An 18,013-nucleotide genomic window follows, 5' to 3' on the forward strand; every position below is an offset into this window, starting at 1 on the left:
CAGTGGATCCAATCACTGTTCTGTACAAAAATAAGATTTTCTTGAAATTCTGCTTTACCTAGCCATAACTGAACTGTAGAGCTGAACTTTGGGAAGGATCAATGATACAAAAAGCATACTTAACCAGCATTAGTACACATGCTTAAGGAATCACACAGCCTATCTTTTGCTTGCAAGTATACAGAACAGGGCTACTGGTCCCTAGTGACAACCCATTCCATTGGCTGGGCAAAATGAAATGTCTTTCCCTTGCATGACACATTTTAAAGTTAAAGAGCATTCTGTGGCTTCTTCTACTATTTTAGGCAAAATGTTTTCAGTTTTCTTTAAATAATATATATTCTTCACAGTTAGGATTTCTCATACTTAAGGGTGGGCATTTTCTTTTTCAGTTCTGACCTTGCATGTACATTTTCCAAATACAATAAATATATCATCTACAGGAAATCAACGTATTAATATTTAATCCAAACTAAACGGTCAAAAAAAATGTTCACACCTTTTTGACATCTTTATGCATGTATCTCGCCACCTGCTTCGCTAGTTCTGTTTTACCTGTGCAAAAAAGACAATCTTTTTAGACGTATAAAAGACAAATAACAACCAAATACCCAAGCAACCTCATCGTAACTATACTGTACCTCACATAACCCAAACCCGTTGTATAGTGTTCATAGTTCTGAGTGACAAATGAGGTGCAGTACACATCAACACCAGTAAGGAGATAACAAGCAGCTGTTATGAGTTTATATAATATTGCACAGAGGTACTAAACTTGAACAAAGCTTGTGAAATTATTTCATGGTAACTTGCACATTTATCTCTTTGAAAAAAATTCATTAGTATAACTTTATTTTTGTTTGCTTTGTAAAGTACCTTATGGTAAGAATCATGAAAAGGTTGAATGACTGAAGATTCCTGACAAAATTATCCTACTAAAAGACAATAATTCAAAATAATTTACAAGAATAAATTAAAACAGTAGGAAACTTTTAATTAACATGTTAAGTAAGCAAATTGTGACAAAAAAGATAAAAAATAAGACTGATGTATATAGAAATATAACATCATTACACTGTGTCATGACAGTACTATGGTTAGCACTGCTTTTCATGGATCCAGTATCCTGGATTTGAATCCCATGCCCATGACATGCACTGGTGCCAAGGCTCTTTTCTTCCTTGTTCCCAGTGCTGTTGGGATAGGCTTTGGGCATACCAAGACACTGCACTGAAGTACATGGGTTTGAGACAGCTAAGTTTTATCTAGCCATCCATTCATCTTCTGTGCTTATTCTAAAGATGATATTGGATTAGTGAGATTACCAAGGTAGAGTTGGCAGATTTTCAATTGCCTAGCTGTGAGTAAGCACATGTAGTGTTGTCTTTGCATTCCCCATAATAGTCTGGGATCGGTCCCTCTGTTGCCAAGAGAAAGGTTACTGTGGCTAATCATGTTAAGGAAATGAATAAATGAATAGATGGATAAGAAGGTTAATATTAAAATACCACCTTTGTTGAATACTTCAGAGTTTAAATATTTCACATGTAATTTGTGAATCAAGATTTACAATAAGTGCGCAGGACTAGTTTAACAAAAATAAATTTTACTAAGGTAAAAACAGAAAAGGCAGCTAGCTAATAGATATCTTTAAAAATGACTAGTAAGTATAAAATGGCTTAAAACAGTCTCAGATACTGAGTTATTTGAATACTACTCTGTATAGAAAGTATTTTTTAAACTACAGTATACACATATAAATAATTGAAAACTAGGTCTACTGTAGCAAATAGCTTTGTGCATTCAGGTTTTTTCATGTAAAAGCAGTGTATCTTTTCCAAATAATATGTAGTAAACATGTAATTTAATGAAAGTAATTTCCCTTGGCTTTGTTTAGGTTTTCCATTATATTAGTGAGATATATACATAACTGTCTAGTCTACTGCTACATTTAGCTGAAGAATATCATTCTTGCTGCTTTTAGTTATAATGAAATGACTATCACTCACCAGCCTTTGTGGTCTGTGAAAACAGTAGCAGTTCTGAACAGTAAATGTAAAATATTCTCCTTATAAATTTTAATATACATATAAGGAAAAAGGAAGACTTGCAGTTGCATAGCTGTTAAATATTCATATCCTCTGGCAGCCTGTTCATACATTGCCAGGGGCTAGGAGAATATGAAAGCCAGACAATTTCCATAAATATCCAAGAATATACTTGCAAAGCCCTTAACAAGCTAGGGAATTGGTTAACCCTTTGCCAAACAGAGTTACCTGAGTAAATTCTGTACAAGTTGATGAGAACTTGTAGTATAGCTAAAAGTAAACAAAGTGAAAGTCTTAATTGTCATAATAACTGAACATTTTAAGATAGGATGAGCTTCAGGCCTTTTTAAGAAAGTGGCTTTTTTATCTCATTTTATGTAGACTTATTTTGAATACTCATTGCAATAGCATTGCTGATGTTTGGAAAAGAAAATCTCATGGTTAAAAATAACTTTAGAAGAAGGAATACTAGAAACTGATTGGAATTTGGAAATGTTCAGAAATGTCATTAAAAAGGTATACTTCAGAGCCTAGTAAACATAAAATTAGGTGCTGAATTCATGTAATGTTAATGACACTGCATATGAGGCATTAAAAGACAATTCCTGGTTGAAAGTTTTAATACCAAGTTATTAATAATCTTTTAAAAGTATGCAGATGTGGTGGACATCACATCATCTCCTAAACTAGCTAACAGTATAAAAGCTATAATATGGGCACAAAACAACAATAATGTGAAGTACTGTATTTAATAATGAAAGAACTAGGCTAAAAAAGTGTCTGGGGCTACTGGTGTAGGTATTCAATAAAGGAGGACAGGACTTTTTAATTGCATGGTGAATATACTTATTGGCAAGCATCATAATTTATAATTAATGCATTTATTATATATTTTAGTCTATTTAATAACTCTTGATTCAATGCAAAAATGTACATATTTCTTTTTAAAACCAAATCAGAAGATGAAACATGTAAGAAACATAAGATAATTAAATTTTCAAGCAACTAAATTTACTTCTAGCACAAGTTCCAAGCTGTGTTTGCTTATTATGAGATACAACAAATGTGAAGTTAAAGCTAAGGCTAATTACACAAATTTCAGAGAGGATTGTATACTGTATATTTTGGGACAAATCAGGTTAAAAACAACATATTTGAATATGATTTAGGACTGTAATTTTTACTTATATGTAACATATTAATAATATTGAAATCATTAAAATATCACATCATGAAAAATATTATGAAATGATTTAAAACAAAAATAGGTATCATAGAACACCTCATTCCCAAAGATGAATACAATATGTTACATTGACAGGCAACTCTTTTGGCCCTAATTAAGTAAGTGCATATGTGCAACTACCATGGACTAAGATCCCATCCAGGGCTGGCTCCTTTCTATAGCTCAATGCTTTGAGGAGGGGCTGCAGGGCCTCCAATAACTTTTGAAAATGGGATGATAAACTACTTGGTCGTTAAATTAACATACAGGTAATATTATCATAAGATCATAAATCAGAGAAGAGATAATAAGATACTTGTTTAAAAAAAGTTTACAAAAATTGTGAAAGCCACAATGATGTATACATAAACTGACAAAAGCATAGCAGACAATTATATACTATAATCAGTATATTAAAAATACCTTCTATACAGTGGCATACTTTTCTTTTACATAATAAACTTGCCTCACACAATAAAGAGTCATGATGTGGCAGAGCTTAGCCTGGCAGCACTGGGGAAGTTGGTAGCAGGCCTCAAACACATTCATACGGACCCAGGACCAATTAACAATTGACAGTTAAACAGGACATCTTTGTGGATGTGGGTGGAATACCAGAGCACACAGAACACAACCTAAAAAACCATGAGAAGAACTTGCAAATTCCACATGGACAACGACTAGATGGGGGATTCATATCCAAGGTTCTGGATCCATCACAAAGAAGTGCTAATCACTGTACCACTGTCCTACCTTCTTCACTTTCATATTGTTTATTGATAAAAATTAAACTTCTGAGTATAAGATTTAATGGGATAATGAGAAAAAGGCACTCATTGAAATGGGAAAAACATTTTACATGAAATACATTCAGAGGATGCAGAAAACTAGTTTGGATTTAAACCCAAGTAACTGGAGTTATTCATGCCAATGGAAAACAGAAAAGTTAAGTATATTTAGAGAATTACAGGGATTTCCTGGTACTGAAAAGTGAAATACCCACTTTGGCAAAGAAGTCCAAAAGCACACTGGCCAAGTGATTCATTAAAATGTTTCAAAATGTCATCTCACCTATATCTTGCTGGGGAAATGAGAAAGAGGGAAGTAGAAATGTAGACAAGATATGGCGATATGAAACAAATGCAAAGAAATACCAGGAAAATTACCCCACTTGATGAACAAACTCCGCACTAATGTAAAGAGCCCAAAATGTATGTCTTTTTTATTGTTCACTATGCTTCTTTACTCACTCTTGTGAGTGATAAGTGGTACACAATTGTTTAAAAGGAGAAAACTTCTTTTTTAGAAATAATTTTCTGTCTCTGAGACTATGCTGGCTTACAATAATTTAAAGATTAAATAAAATGAATATTTAAATAAAGACAAAAAAAATGTCCATTGATAGTGGCTTGTTGGTCTATACATACATACTTAACACAGACACACATCATATACACATAAAGATAAATTAATTATTTTTCTTATGAAACAATTAAAATTACCAATTCCAGATGACCCAAGAAAAAGAAAGACTAAAGGGTGTTCTTCATCATACCATCCATTCTCTTTTCTCCGGATTGCTGTCAAGAAAAAAGCAAGAGAAAATCAAAAAATGAAAGACACACAAAAAAATCCCTATAAAAATACATCAATGACACAGAAGCCCAGATAATTATCGCAGACTCGACACGATGTTCTGACTGCTTTCTGCCTCCACTCTCAGTCATTTGGACCATTAGCTTGCTGTAATTTAATTAGCCATCCCGGCGCTGGAGGAACCAAATTGAGTTAGCATGGATCTAGGAGAGCAGCCCAGGGAAAAGGGTTCGGATAATGCTGTGTTGCTCTGGCAACAAGCTTGGAAATAAAGCAGAGTAGTAATGACAAGGTAGAGGAAGCAAAAAAATAAAAATAAGTAATTTAGTTTTACACAGGTATTAGTTGGAACTTTTTAAAAATGAAAATTATAGTTAAATCTTGTCACTTTAATTAGAATGTATTTAACACTACAACATCTGTTTTTATAAAAAATATATATATTTATATAATATTATGAATGCTTTTGGCTTTACGAAAAATATAGCCTGCAACAATTCTGTTCCTGATCCAAAGTATTTGTTCAGATTAGGAAAGAGAAGAAATTTTTAATGGCCTTAAGCTACTCATATTCCTTTGACTTAAAGACTGCAGACTGCCATCATCACCGTCAACTAATGTACATTTTCATAATGTGATACCACTCACTTACTGCTTGTCACTGGAAAAAGCTGTAATATTTTATTCCTATGTAATCCTTTCTCATGCACAGCAAATATGCAAGTATATATATATATATATATATATATATATATATATATATATATATATATATATATATATATATATATATATATACATACATACACACACACACAGTATATTTGCAATTCAACTATTTAAGTGTCAACCACTAACACCCCACTTTTTCAATTATTTTTATTTATAAATTTTTAACAGAAATACCACAACCAAGGAAATAAAAAATGTTAACTTTCCACATGGGCTTTTGCAGAATCATATTTATTATTAAAACAATTTATTTGTAGGAGGGTTTCCTGTTTGAAGTCTTAAAAAAGAAAACAGTCAAATTAGCAATAGTTTCATTTACCTATAATGAAATGATGACTATAAACTGGAGTTTTAAGGAGAATGCGGATTTCACTGTTTTTTTTATTTAAATTGAAAGGAGAGAACAACTGTTTACACATTTCTATAACTGACACACTGAAAAGTAAACTGGGGCTGAAAGAGAATAATTGGTGGGGAGTGAAATGACAGACTTGTGCTGTACATTTCAAACACTTTGGCCAATAGCCTACACTGCCTATAATGGAATTTTGTTTAGATTTAAGCTATAGTAACTGGAACAGAGTAGAGAAAAGCAGAAAAACTATTTCAAAGATGAGCAATTGTGAACAAACACATTGGGAAAATAGTCTTTGCAATGTTAAGTCAGTATGTAAAACATGAATGCTGAGCACAACAAGTCAAGCAAGTTCAGGTGTCTGAAGTAAAGTTACCTTAACAAATGACACAATTACATCAACAGTTTACATCTGGATAGCTGTAGTTTACTAAATTGCAAATTACACCCACCAGTCTTGATAAAATCTCTCACTATTACAGAGAACTTTAGATTCTTTAGATTTAGAACTTTAGAATGGATTCCAAGAAACTTTCAAAACATCTCACAGATAAACCATGGTTCATTTTCCTTAAAGAGTGTCAATTACTATAAAGTGGATGCTGAATTGTACCCATCAAACCCTGTCCAAATCATGTCCTTCATTTGAACCATGCAGCCAGCTTTACACTAGCACTAATATACATTTTTACAATAAAGGTACATGTCTCACTTTTCACTGCATCTTATAAAAAACAAGTTGATAGTTACAAAAAAGAAGGTACTACAAAAGATGCCTAAGCCAGGAGAAAGTGTACAGGACATATATTAGAAATAGCCACTAGAGTTAAAAATGAATGATAATCTATTGCCATCAATGTAATTGAGAAGGTCTTCACTCTTTTTGGTCTCAATTAGTGTTTAAAATAAAATCAGTCGGCAAAAGGAATGAAAATTTTAATTCTGTGTAGCTTTCTGTGTCATGAATTTCTCCCACATACATCCATACTCCTGTTAGAATGATGCTCAGGTTAACACAAAATTGTAAAACTACAAGAAGTAACAGCCTGGTTTGAAGTGCAACCATTAGATCAATTGCAATGTTGAAAAATGATAATATTAAGAATCTAAAACTGGGACAGGACACACTCTAAATAAAATAGGCTAATCTGATATTTTATAAAGCATCATTGAGTGACAGGTTAGCAAGCAATAAATTTTAGACTTAGCATGAAGTGTGTGACAATGCACTGAACAGCTGACACTGTTTTGTGGTAATCTGAGATAAACTTTGAACTTTTTGTTAAACCATTCTCATTGGCACAACCTAACACAGTGCACCCCTTGGTCAATATTATGTTTACTGTTTAGGGAATGCATATGAATGGACCAGTCAATATATGAACCTCAATCCACAAAAACAAAATGTGTTTGTGCAACAGAGGGACTTATTAAAGAAAGAATCAGAGAATTCTGGACAGTTCACTGCTTTTTGATTTTTCTTTAATAAGTAAAGAGAAGTTCCATGGAAGAGGTTCTTGGATAACTGAAAGGAAAGATTTATAAAAGCTGTGTAAGTGGTAGTGTTATGGAAGGGAGTGACATGTGATTAATGAAACTGGAAAGGCAAAGATCATTTGAAACTCAGCCCAACATACTGTATACATTATATTTCATTAATACTAAAAAAGATCAATCTTTTAAAAATGTCCCAATTCACAGTTACTATTATTTAACAAACTGCTATTTTTGTGAACTGCTCTGATTTACTTTGATTCCTGTAATCACAACAAGCAAAAAGCATTCACTCATGGATGTAATAGCAAGAAGGCATTTAGGGGTAAAATTCTATATGGCTATTTTTCACTTTGAAATCATCATGGTCAGTTTTATGCTGCATTCAGGGTCATTATCATGCATAATAAGACTGCTGCCAGTTAGTCAGATGCCAGATGGTATTGAATGATGGATCAATACATGTTAACATTCAAAAGTATTCACAATGCTTTTGATTGTACAAACATTGCGTTTTCTGTACTAGAATATCATAGTCAGTCATTCTTTGTTTTTACAGTATGCCTCATTGTGTACACTATAGGAACCTTACACTTGATCTGCTAAAATAACTACAATGATACTACGTTATCATCTACTGTAGCAAATAATGTCTTGAAAAACCATTTCAACATTTAATTATTTTTATGTAACTATTTAACATCTGTAAGAATGTATACAACATCATTCCATATATTTTGTTTAAAATTTCTTATCTGCCTGCTTCATTATGTGTACATGAGTTTTGTTGTAGCACAGCATTAACCACTTCTGTTTATAGTTTCATTGATCTCGGTTGAAATGCTGGCTATGTCGATGCCTTATGTTTTCAATGGATACTCAGATTTTCCTCATACATCTTAAAGACATGCCTGTTATGTTGGTCAATGACTAAAAGTTTGCTTGTGTAAAAGCTGATTCAAGGCAAACAAACTGATTGTTTCAAACTGTGTCCTACAGATTTCATAATACATTCCATTCATACATGAAATTTTATAAAAATAAAAAATATATACTGTTAACCTAAATTATTTTACTAGTATTAAAATGACTTTTCAATAATGACAAAGCACAGTCCTTGTGCAGTTTTAAATCACTGGCTACAATGTTGGGGTTATCTGATAAGAAACTATTTAATGAAGAAAGCCACCCTTTATAAAGATTTCTCTCTGTATCTATCTATAACAGTAACTGTAAAAAAAACTTTTCCCATCTGTACAAAGACATATGTTCTAGTAATTGTCAACTCTAAATTAGCCCTACATAAATGAGTGTGTACATGTCATGAAATAGATGGTGCCCTCTCCAGAGCTGGTTCTTGCTTTGTTCCCAGTACCATGGGATAAGCACTGGCTTTTTGGCAGCCTGAAATGTAGAAATTGGTTAAAAAATGGATGGATATAACAATCTCCAGGGAAATTTGTCAGGTACTCATCACAGTGCTGGATATTTATACCCTTCTTCATGTATAATTAACTTTTCTTAAATTCATGTAACAAACCATTAAAAGTATACAGCTAATCTACACCCAGTGATGCCAATGTGGTAGCACGTTACTTGCAGAAAGGTGACACAGGTCATTAATCATTTAAACTCTACTTGGAGATGTGAAAAACCTTGGTTCATTTCACTCAAGTAGCAGCCCTTTCATAACTTGTGTTAATATCTTAAGTAAATTGGTTCATATAATATATCCTACAAGGATACCAAATATAAAAATAAAATATCCTGTTATTACCTATACAGAATGCATGTAATACCGGTATAGTTTTGAATAATGGACTGTCTTAAAGTATAAGATAATTATTTACATAAACAAAATAATATTTATGTTGTATAAATTATGTAAATTAATGATATACCGAACAGGAAAATGTTAAAAAAGACTAAATTTAGTTATATAGAAAAGTTCTTTAGTAAAAGATGCTATTTGCTTCTAATGTGGAACATATTAAGAAGTAACAATACAATACCACTCTTCACTACTCACCCACATTTAGGTTATCCATTCAAACTCAATTTCACTTCTCCTCTGGCAAAGGTCAACTAATAAAATTAGAATGGCATAATGGTATTCAATAACTTTTAACTCCTAAAAGCTAAACAGACAAACAAGATGTCTTCTTACATGTTAAAACTAGAAAGATATATGTGGGAGGGATTAAACAATTGTGACCTATATCTACAATCTAAAACTTAATTACAGGCTTACTTGTAGGACAATAATTGGACACCCAGGGGAATATGCATATGAACAGCTTTCAGTATAATCGATTGCCAAATACAGTTGTAAACTTCACAGCAGCATCTCACCTGTTATGTTTTTTGTTATAACACAAAGCAATATTTTCTTGTACTTAGAGAGCATAACATCCATTTTACAGGTAATAGTGTAACCGATCATTACTTGAAGTGGATGCTTAGCTATAAATGAAATTACTATAAAGGGAAGAGACTTTACAGTAGCTACAGTTCAAGCTATAGTTAAGAAACTCTGTAATGATCAAAATAAAAATATAAGAGACACCCTATCAGTCTTCCCATTTAAATCAACACTTAAGATTTGATATTTTAGCATATCACAGTCTTGTTTGAGCTGCTGGTGGGGCTTTTCATATTGCTTTTAAATGGCTGTACCAGCTCAATTGATTGGCTGTTACTATGTCTTTCCTACTCTCTTTCTTTAATTGCTATCCTGTGGTGGCACTTGGCATCCTTGTGCATTTTTCTGAAGATACTCATCCTGATGTTGGAATGGTACCTTGTAGTAAAAGTATTATCATGATTTCACAGTTTGTACTGTGCAAAAGTGCCCCATAGCAGGACTGGATATCTGACGGACTTAAACTGAAGACATATGTAACTATAAATGTGGCATGGCTCTTTAGGAAATCATTTAATATGTTAAAAAAAATGCATATGTGTTTATGTTATTGCATCAATACTGAAAGGAGCATTTATGCTAAATATTATGTTTTGTTTGATTTTTATGTTGCCAGTCACTTTTCATTGGAATTTATTTGTATTTAATACTTAATAATGTATGGTATTATGGAATGTAGAGAGTTGCTGTTAGGGTTTAGCTTGCATATTCTCTTCATTTTGCTCAAAGAACTCTGTTTTTTCTTCTACAGGTTTAGAATGGGTCTGTGCCTATGTAACAGAACCCTGTCTAGGGCTGTTTCTTGCCTTGTGGGATGCACATCATGGCCTTTGTAGAGAGGCCAAGTGTATCCCATATCATGCAAGAATCAAGGCTGGAACTAACCTTGTTTTAGTACTATAGAACTCATCAAAACCAGGGTACACCCATGTACAAGCTCACTCATATACAGTAAGGCTAATTATGTAATAATCATAAAGAAAATTCAAACATTAAAAATAACATATACAGTATGTGTTGCACAGTCTATAGGCTTGCTCAATAATACTACAAAACATTTACAGTGTTATAAATACAGGTATAATTTGCTTATAAATTACTCCATAAGTTTCCAAAAAAAATCTACAAATATGTTGTATTTTCAAAAACAAAACAGGATTTGAAAGCCATGACAGCACTGAAAACTATTACAGTAGTAAGATGTTAATGCATATGGATTTAAATAAGGTACTATGATGACAGCAACACATTTCAGATCTAATGTTGCATGTTGATCTCACAATACACTCAGAGTTATTACTAGAAAAAATACCGATGATCATGAAAAGCCCAATACACTCTTTGAAGACACCTAAAGTGAAAGAAGTATTTAATACAATTAAATGACTGATTTCATAATGAAACACAATAAAGTGTAAACTGAACTTAAGTCAATCTGACATGCAAAATTACAAATAAGAAACTAATTATAGCAATAGATTAAGATTATATTAACAAAAACGTTTGTAATGTTTAAAGGATATAATTTGTTACAACAGAAGTCAAGGAAATCTGGACAAGATAAAAACTGTAAGAAGGCTAAATGTAGAAAACTGATGTATAGCATAAACTGCTGGAAAATTAGTGAAAGGGCAAAAATAAACATCAGTATAAATGAAAAAATAGGAAAAGTCAGTAAATATCTGCCAGGTACTTTTAGAACTGCAACTAAAAAATATGTAGGATAAACATAAAATTAATTATCACTAATATATGTTAGTTCAGAAGCCATGAACTGTCTTAAAATGATGAAAGGTTAGAGGTATTTCCTAATCTCAGATTTCAGTTATACTTCCCTGCAGATTACAAAGACGTCAGATCTCTTTGCTATTTTTCATTCATTATAATTTTTTTCTGAATGAGAGTGTGCCAATTATGCATAAAGGCGATGATGATTATAATAATAACAATACCAACAATAAATAGACAAGTGACAAGAATGTAACGGTCATGTTTTGTTTTTTTTTCCACAGGCCTAAGATGTAGGTTCTGTCTCTTTAACTGGTCAAAAGCAGAATGCTACAGGGAAAAGAAAGAGCAATTCCCTATAATTTAATTACAAAGCAGCACAACTGCCCCCCCCCCATCATCATCCCACCCCACCAGCTTCACCAGCCGGCAGCAACGCACGCAGACACTGCCACCTGTGTCATACATAGGGACTACCCATTAATCACAATTAGCCAATTAGCCAGCATTGCCTGCCCAGTTGAGACAAAGTGTGGGCTTTGGATTGAAATGGATGATTAACCTTTAAAGTGCATGGATTTCAGAGAGAAAATACAGAGAAATTCAAAAGCAGAAAGCACTAGAGGAAAGAAATGAGTTTAATATGAATAAATAAAAATGGTATGAATTTTAAGAAAGATTAAACAAACCCAACAGTTTCTTTATTTCTTTAAAAAAAATAATTCGGTTTTTACAAGGAAAGTTTTAAATCCAAATTCTTCATAAGCAGTGCTTAGTCTTGTGACCTTTTTGAAGTGTTCATACCAAAAGAAGTCATTGGCAAAGTTTAAGAGGTAATTTATAGTTTCACATCATCCTAATCTGAGCAGAAATATCATATTGCTTCCTCTACTAGTCCTCTGGTTTGGAATATACTTGGTATGATGCACAATCTAATATATATATATTTATATACATATATATTATATATAAAAGAATCAGAATAAACAGAAGTCACAAATGGCTGACAAAGCCACTATAGAGGACCAGTGACCATGGCTGTTTAAGCAAACTGTCCATGTTATATTTTGCAAACATGATTTGGAAGATCTAAACATAGACCAAGGCAATGGAGAGGTAGGTGATCTTTTCTATAAATCATCATACTATTAAATACAAATACTCAAGCATGTGTACAGAACAAATACAGTACTGCTGATGTGGACTTTACATAAACACTGATTTCCCAGAGATTCCCCATGTTCCCTTTCTGTGGAGGGAAGGAAAATGACAAAATTAAATTCATAAAGTGACACTATTGCTCATAATCTGTTGTAGCATAAACTCACAAAATAATTAATTTCAAGTTTTAAAATGAAAATGTACTCACCTCCTGTGAGTGTGACACAAGTGAGGAACTAGGGGTAAAAAAGGAATAAAGACTAGACCCATTTGCTAAAAAAATTATTAACACTGGGTAAGTTTTATTTCTGTGCTCTGTATAGATGGTAGTGCAAATATGTAATGATTTTTCCATATTATTTATTTTTAATCAATTCGCCATTATAAATCATCAGGCTCTCATTTAATGTGTCTTCCACATTAGAACTTGGTTCAGGCTGAGTAAGAAAATGTATTGGGAGGAAAAACTTGGGCCAAGTGTATTTTTCAGAGTCAAATAGTGTTCATCTTTGGAGCTATCCTGAAAAGCAAAGCATTATATTTAATGTGCAACAGTGAACACACAAAGCCACTGAGCTAGATGGGGGAAAGAAGTGAATCAAATTATAATAATTACAATTTTTCTGAATTGGTAGAATTTGGTATTTAATTATTAGTCATAAAATATGAAAAACAATTCTATAATGTTTGATGATTATTGCTAGATAGAAAACGGTATTTTAATGAATAAACTGAAAAAATGAAGCTTCACATATTCATTATTCCTTCTTTTCATTATGACAGAAATACCTAACATTGTATGAGTATGTTTTTAAAAATGTTACATGATATTCATATGGATGAATACATATACACTGGGTCCTCTTCATCTAGGTGGAACCGCCTTCACAGGTTGCCTTCATTGGGTTCCTGGGATTTGAACTGGGGTCTGCACCTGTCTTAGACAGCTGTGCCCAAGCAGAACTCTGTTGGATAAAGCTGCTAATTCAGCTTCTGTCTTAGTGCAGATTTACAATACTTTACCAAGAGTGAATATTAGGCTGGAGGTTCAATAAAGTTATTTTGTTGGCTGCAGGCAGATGGTAGGTTAGGCTAAAAAAGAGATATTCTTGATATTTTTTGCCTGCATTTATTTTTAAAATTTTTCCTTCATTTTACAATCACTAGACTATATTCAGTGTTGTATATTGGGTTTTTCATTAATGCAGCCTCTGCTTGGCTTTCAGCTTCCTGAGTACCAGCACTAAAATGTGGTGATGCATTGTGTAGAATGAAGTCCGTTTGTATATGCAATCTCAAGTAAACTAAAAACTACTGGAAAGAGCACTACTGGTTTAGTAATGTAATCACGAATCATCCTTGATGTCTGCCTGCTAAATTTGTTCTGGCAATGACCCTGACTGCTTCACTGTGTGAGGTTTTCAGTACATTGGGTTACAGTTAAGGTGTATACAATTTGATATTTAATTTGTCTTATAATGTACAGTTAAAAAATTGTTAAGTGTTGCCTTTAAAATTTTGACAATTTTGCAATATTTACATTATGATCACAACATATTTCTAGCTATTATTATTTTTGCTGCATTAGGTTTCAATATTACTTCATTGTGGTTGTGTTTTACTTTGAATTCAAAGCAATTTTACCATCTTCCAATGATCTTAGGACTTTGTTACTGAAATGTCACCCTAGTATCTCAGCTTATTATAGGTAACTAAAGCTTCCTGTCTTAGCAAAAGGTTTCTCTTGGTTCACAACATAAGATGCTTTTCCTTTCTAATGAATATTAAGGAAAGCCTTTGAAAGTAACAGTGGATGAAACTATACTCAACAGATAATGCTATAAGAACTTAGTATTCATACACTTACAGTTATTTATAGTATGGATACAAAGTCTCTTTTCATGCAAGAATAAAATAAACGACACTGATTAGAAATAACTTTCCAATGGCAGAAGAACTGAAATTAAACTTTTATGAATAAAAATATGAATAATATAAGACAGAAATGTTAAAAAAAAATAAATCTTTTGTAACAAGGACTGTCTACTAGAGGGTAATGATTACAAGTTACTGTCAAACAGGGACTGACAAATTCCTGAACCATCAAAAATATTGGGGTGGAGATTCATTCACTTGTTACTTGTTCCAAACAGCCAGAATGTCTGTCATGAAAATTTAGAATATTTACTAACTTCAATCCATGAGTCAGAAAATGCACTGTTTTAATTAATTTTGTAAACATATAACCAAAAGGTTTAAGAGGTGGTGAATTACTTTAAAATGGTTGAAATATATTATTGAAAGGTGTGTACTGTTCAAAAACATTACAAAAAGACAGTAATGAATTGCATTCGTCATGATAGCAATTCTGCTACAAAAGATATATACATGCAGTATATATTTTTTTCGAGCAGGTAAAGCTGAATAACTTTTTGAAAAATATCTATATGTGTGTGTTTTTGGTGGTACAGCCCAGCAGGTGCCCCTGCTTTCAAAAGGCTGCTGGTGTGCTCAGGGCTACTGATCACCCTATTGTCAACACTCATCAATCTCTCCTTTGTCCTTACACTCTCTTACTCTATCCTGGAGGCCTGGATAACCAATCGTTAAGACAGCACATATCTAAGAGTAGATGATTAATCACTAAATATATGAATCTCTTTACTTCCTCCTCTGCTGCTGCTGTCTTTTCCTAACATACTTGAATAATCTAAAACTTTTCACTTAATGGTTAGATTTGGTCATTGCTTCACTCATTTATTTGCCGATTTCTTTGAGTTTGCTGTGAGACATTGCACTATAATGCTAACTATTAGACTGCTGTGAGCATAAGGTAATTAATTATCCATTATATAGAATAGAATAATTTTTTTATATTTTATTTTAGAATAATGTATGTTATACATCCCATAAAATGTTTTTAGTTTGCAAGGTTTGCTACTCCCACCCATAAACAGAAATACACCAAAAAGTCCAAAAATAATAGTATATTTAATTTAAATTAAACAAAATCAAGACTGTCAAACTGAATCCAACACATTCATTAAACACTTTTGAAACCCTTTAATTTATATGAAAATTAACACTGTTTACATTTCTTTTATATCAGCTACTACTTGGGTACATTTTAATTGTAAAACCAATGTAGCCAATGAATTCATAATCTCTCAGTTATAAAATAAAATTGTGGAAGGTTGTAAGGAGACAAGACGTGATTTTCTCACAGAGACACTTTCATGTCCCGCGAGACGAGTCTTTGTGCCAAGAGATTTAACCACGCCCAGGGCTGGAAATAAAACAAAGAGTAGATGACAAAGTAGAACATTGTAAAGAATTCAAAAACGTTGGCACGGTACACATGCAGAGCAGGTTAGAGATAATGGAAGGACGAAAATTCGAAAGACTCAAAAAAAGGACAGTAAAGATCACATTAGTGCAAACAAACGGAAAATATTACTCGGTGAACTAACGGAACAGTGAAAAGAGATCAAATATATTGTTCAGATTTAAACTAAGTCAGAGACTTGTAGACTGTCTAGTTCGTGTTGCCATCAGGGGAAAAAAAAAGTACTGTTTCTTCCCAATGAAGAGGCGTATCCACGAGAATTAAAAGATTTGTTGTTTGGTGAAAGTGAAATCCTGCGAGAGAAATCATTTCTCATTTGTGTGAATGCTTTTGTCAGACATATTTCTTGTAGAGAGAAAGAAACGATATTCACTCACGGGCAATTATATGTTGCGTTGACACAATGTAATTCCAAACACGGAATCAAAATTCAAAGCTATATCGATGAAAAGGTAAAAGCGAAAAGAGATTGAACATATGGACATAGGTGATATGACAAAAGTGCGCCGCGCGAGATGCAGATCACGCGGCATGGCAGCAGAAGCAAGCCAGCAGCTGATCGAGCAAAGAGGAGGTAAAATATATATATATATATATATATATATATATATATATATATATATATATATATATATATATATATATTTGTTTCCCATTGTATCACTGTTTAAGAGGAGGTTTCGGAAGGAGTGACCTCGTCTCCTTGGGGTGCGTTCAGCCCCCCTCTTCACAACGCGAGCGGCAGAGATGGGGGGGGGGTTGGCAAGTGAAGTGAGCAGGGGGCAAAGCACTGCCATGGCGGGGGTGTTCAAGCAACATGTACATGCATTTCCTTCATCCTTGAAAAGCAACAGCAAATTACAACCTGGACATTAAGTAATATCTCTTAGTGTTACTAAAAACCTGGCAAGTACTCAGTCACTACGTGCATGTGCAAAAGAAACACTTTATATATGTTGGTTGCTTCAAGTTGCCTCTATGTGTCAAAAAGTATGTTGACACCCCTCCAAACTATTATCGGGCACATTAAATGAGGCATACCGTATAGCTATGCAATCCCTACTGACAAACACTAGCAGTAGAATGGGTTGTACTGAAGAGCTTACTTTAAACTATTATTACTTTAAACATGGCGCTGACATAAGTTGACACCTTTACCACAAGTCAGTAAATTAAATTTATGCTGTTAGATCTTCACTGGTAGCTTCAAGAAATGGGTTCCATGGCCAAACAACTGCATACAAGCCTAAGATTAAATTATACACTGCCAAGCATCAGCTGGAGAGTTCCAAAATGCTACTGGTAACAAAATTAGAACAAAAACTGCACATTGGGAGCTTCATGAAAAGGGTTTCCATGGCCAAACAGCTGCATACAACCCTAAGATCAAATTGTGCAATGCCAAGCATCAGCTAGAGGGTTATAAAACACACTACACTGCCATTGATCTGTGGAACAGTAGAAACACTTAAACTGAGTGATGAATCATGCTTCACTCATTATCTGCCAGTCTAATTGATGAATCTGGGTTTGGTTGATGCTAGAAGAACATTACCTTACAGACTGGATAATGCCTACTGTATAATTTTGTGGAAGAGGGATCATGGTCTGGGGCTGTTTTTCAGGGTTTGGGCTAGGTCCCATAGTTCCAGTGAAGGATATTGTTAATACTACAGAATGCAAACACATGTAGATGAGTGTATGCTTCCAACTTTGTGGCAACAGTTTAAGGAAGGCCCTTTCCTGTTCCTTCATGACTATGCCCCTGTGCACAAAGCCAGGTCCATAAAGACACAGTTTGAATGTTTCATGTGGAGGAAATTGAGTGGCCTGCACAGAGCCCTAACCTTAAATATACTGAACACCTTCGGGAAGAAGCCAGAACTTCTCATCCAACATCAGTACC

At 33.4% G+C, this 18,013-nt stretch overlaps 1 protein-coding gene across 1 annotated transcript in view; it reads right to left on the reverse strand.

Annotated features, from left to right (window-relative positions):
- The window catches only part of clpb (caseinolytic mitochondrial matrix peptidase chaperone subunit B), a 176,763-nt gene that overhangs the window by 23,585 nt on the left and 135,165 nt on the right, over window positions 1-18,013 (reverse strand). Inside the window, exons 8-9 of the mRNA XM_028799382.2 lie at window positions 4,776-4,853; window positions 500-555 (exon numbers count right to left, since the gene is read on the reverse strand). Of these exons, the coding sequence (XP_028655215.1) occupies window positions 500-555; window positions 4,776-4,853 (134 nt within the window). The remainder of the gene's footprint in view (window positions 1-499; window positions 556-4,775; window positions 4,854-18,013) is intronic.

This window comes from Erpetoichthys calabaricus, chromosome 4 (genome assembly GCF_900747795.2).
Source record: "Erpetoichthys calabaricus chromosome 4, fErpCal1.3, whole genome shotgun sequence".
NCBI lineage: Eukaryota > Metazoa > Chordata > Cladistia > Polypteriformes > Polypteridae > Erpetoichthys > Erpetoichthys calabaricus.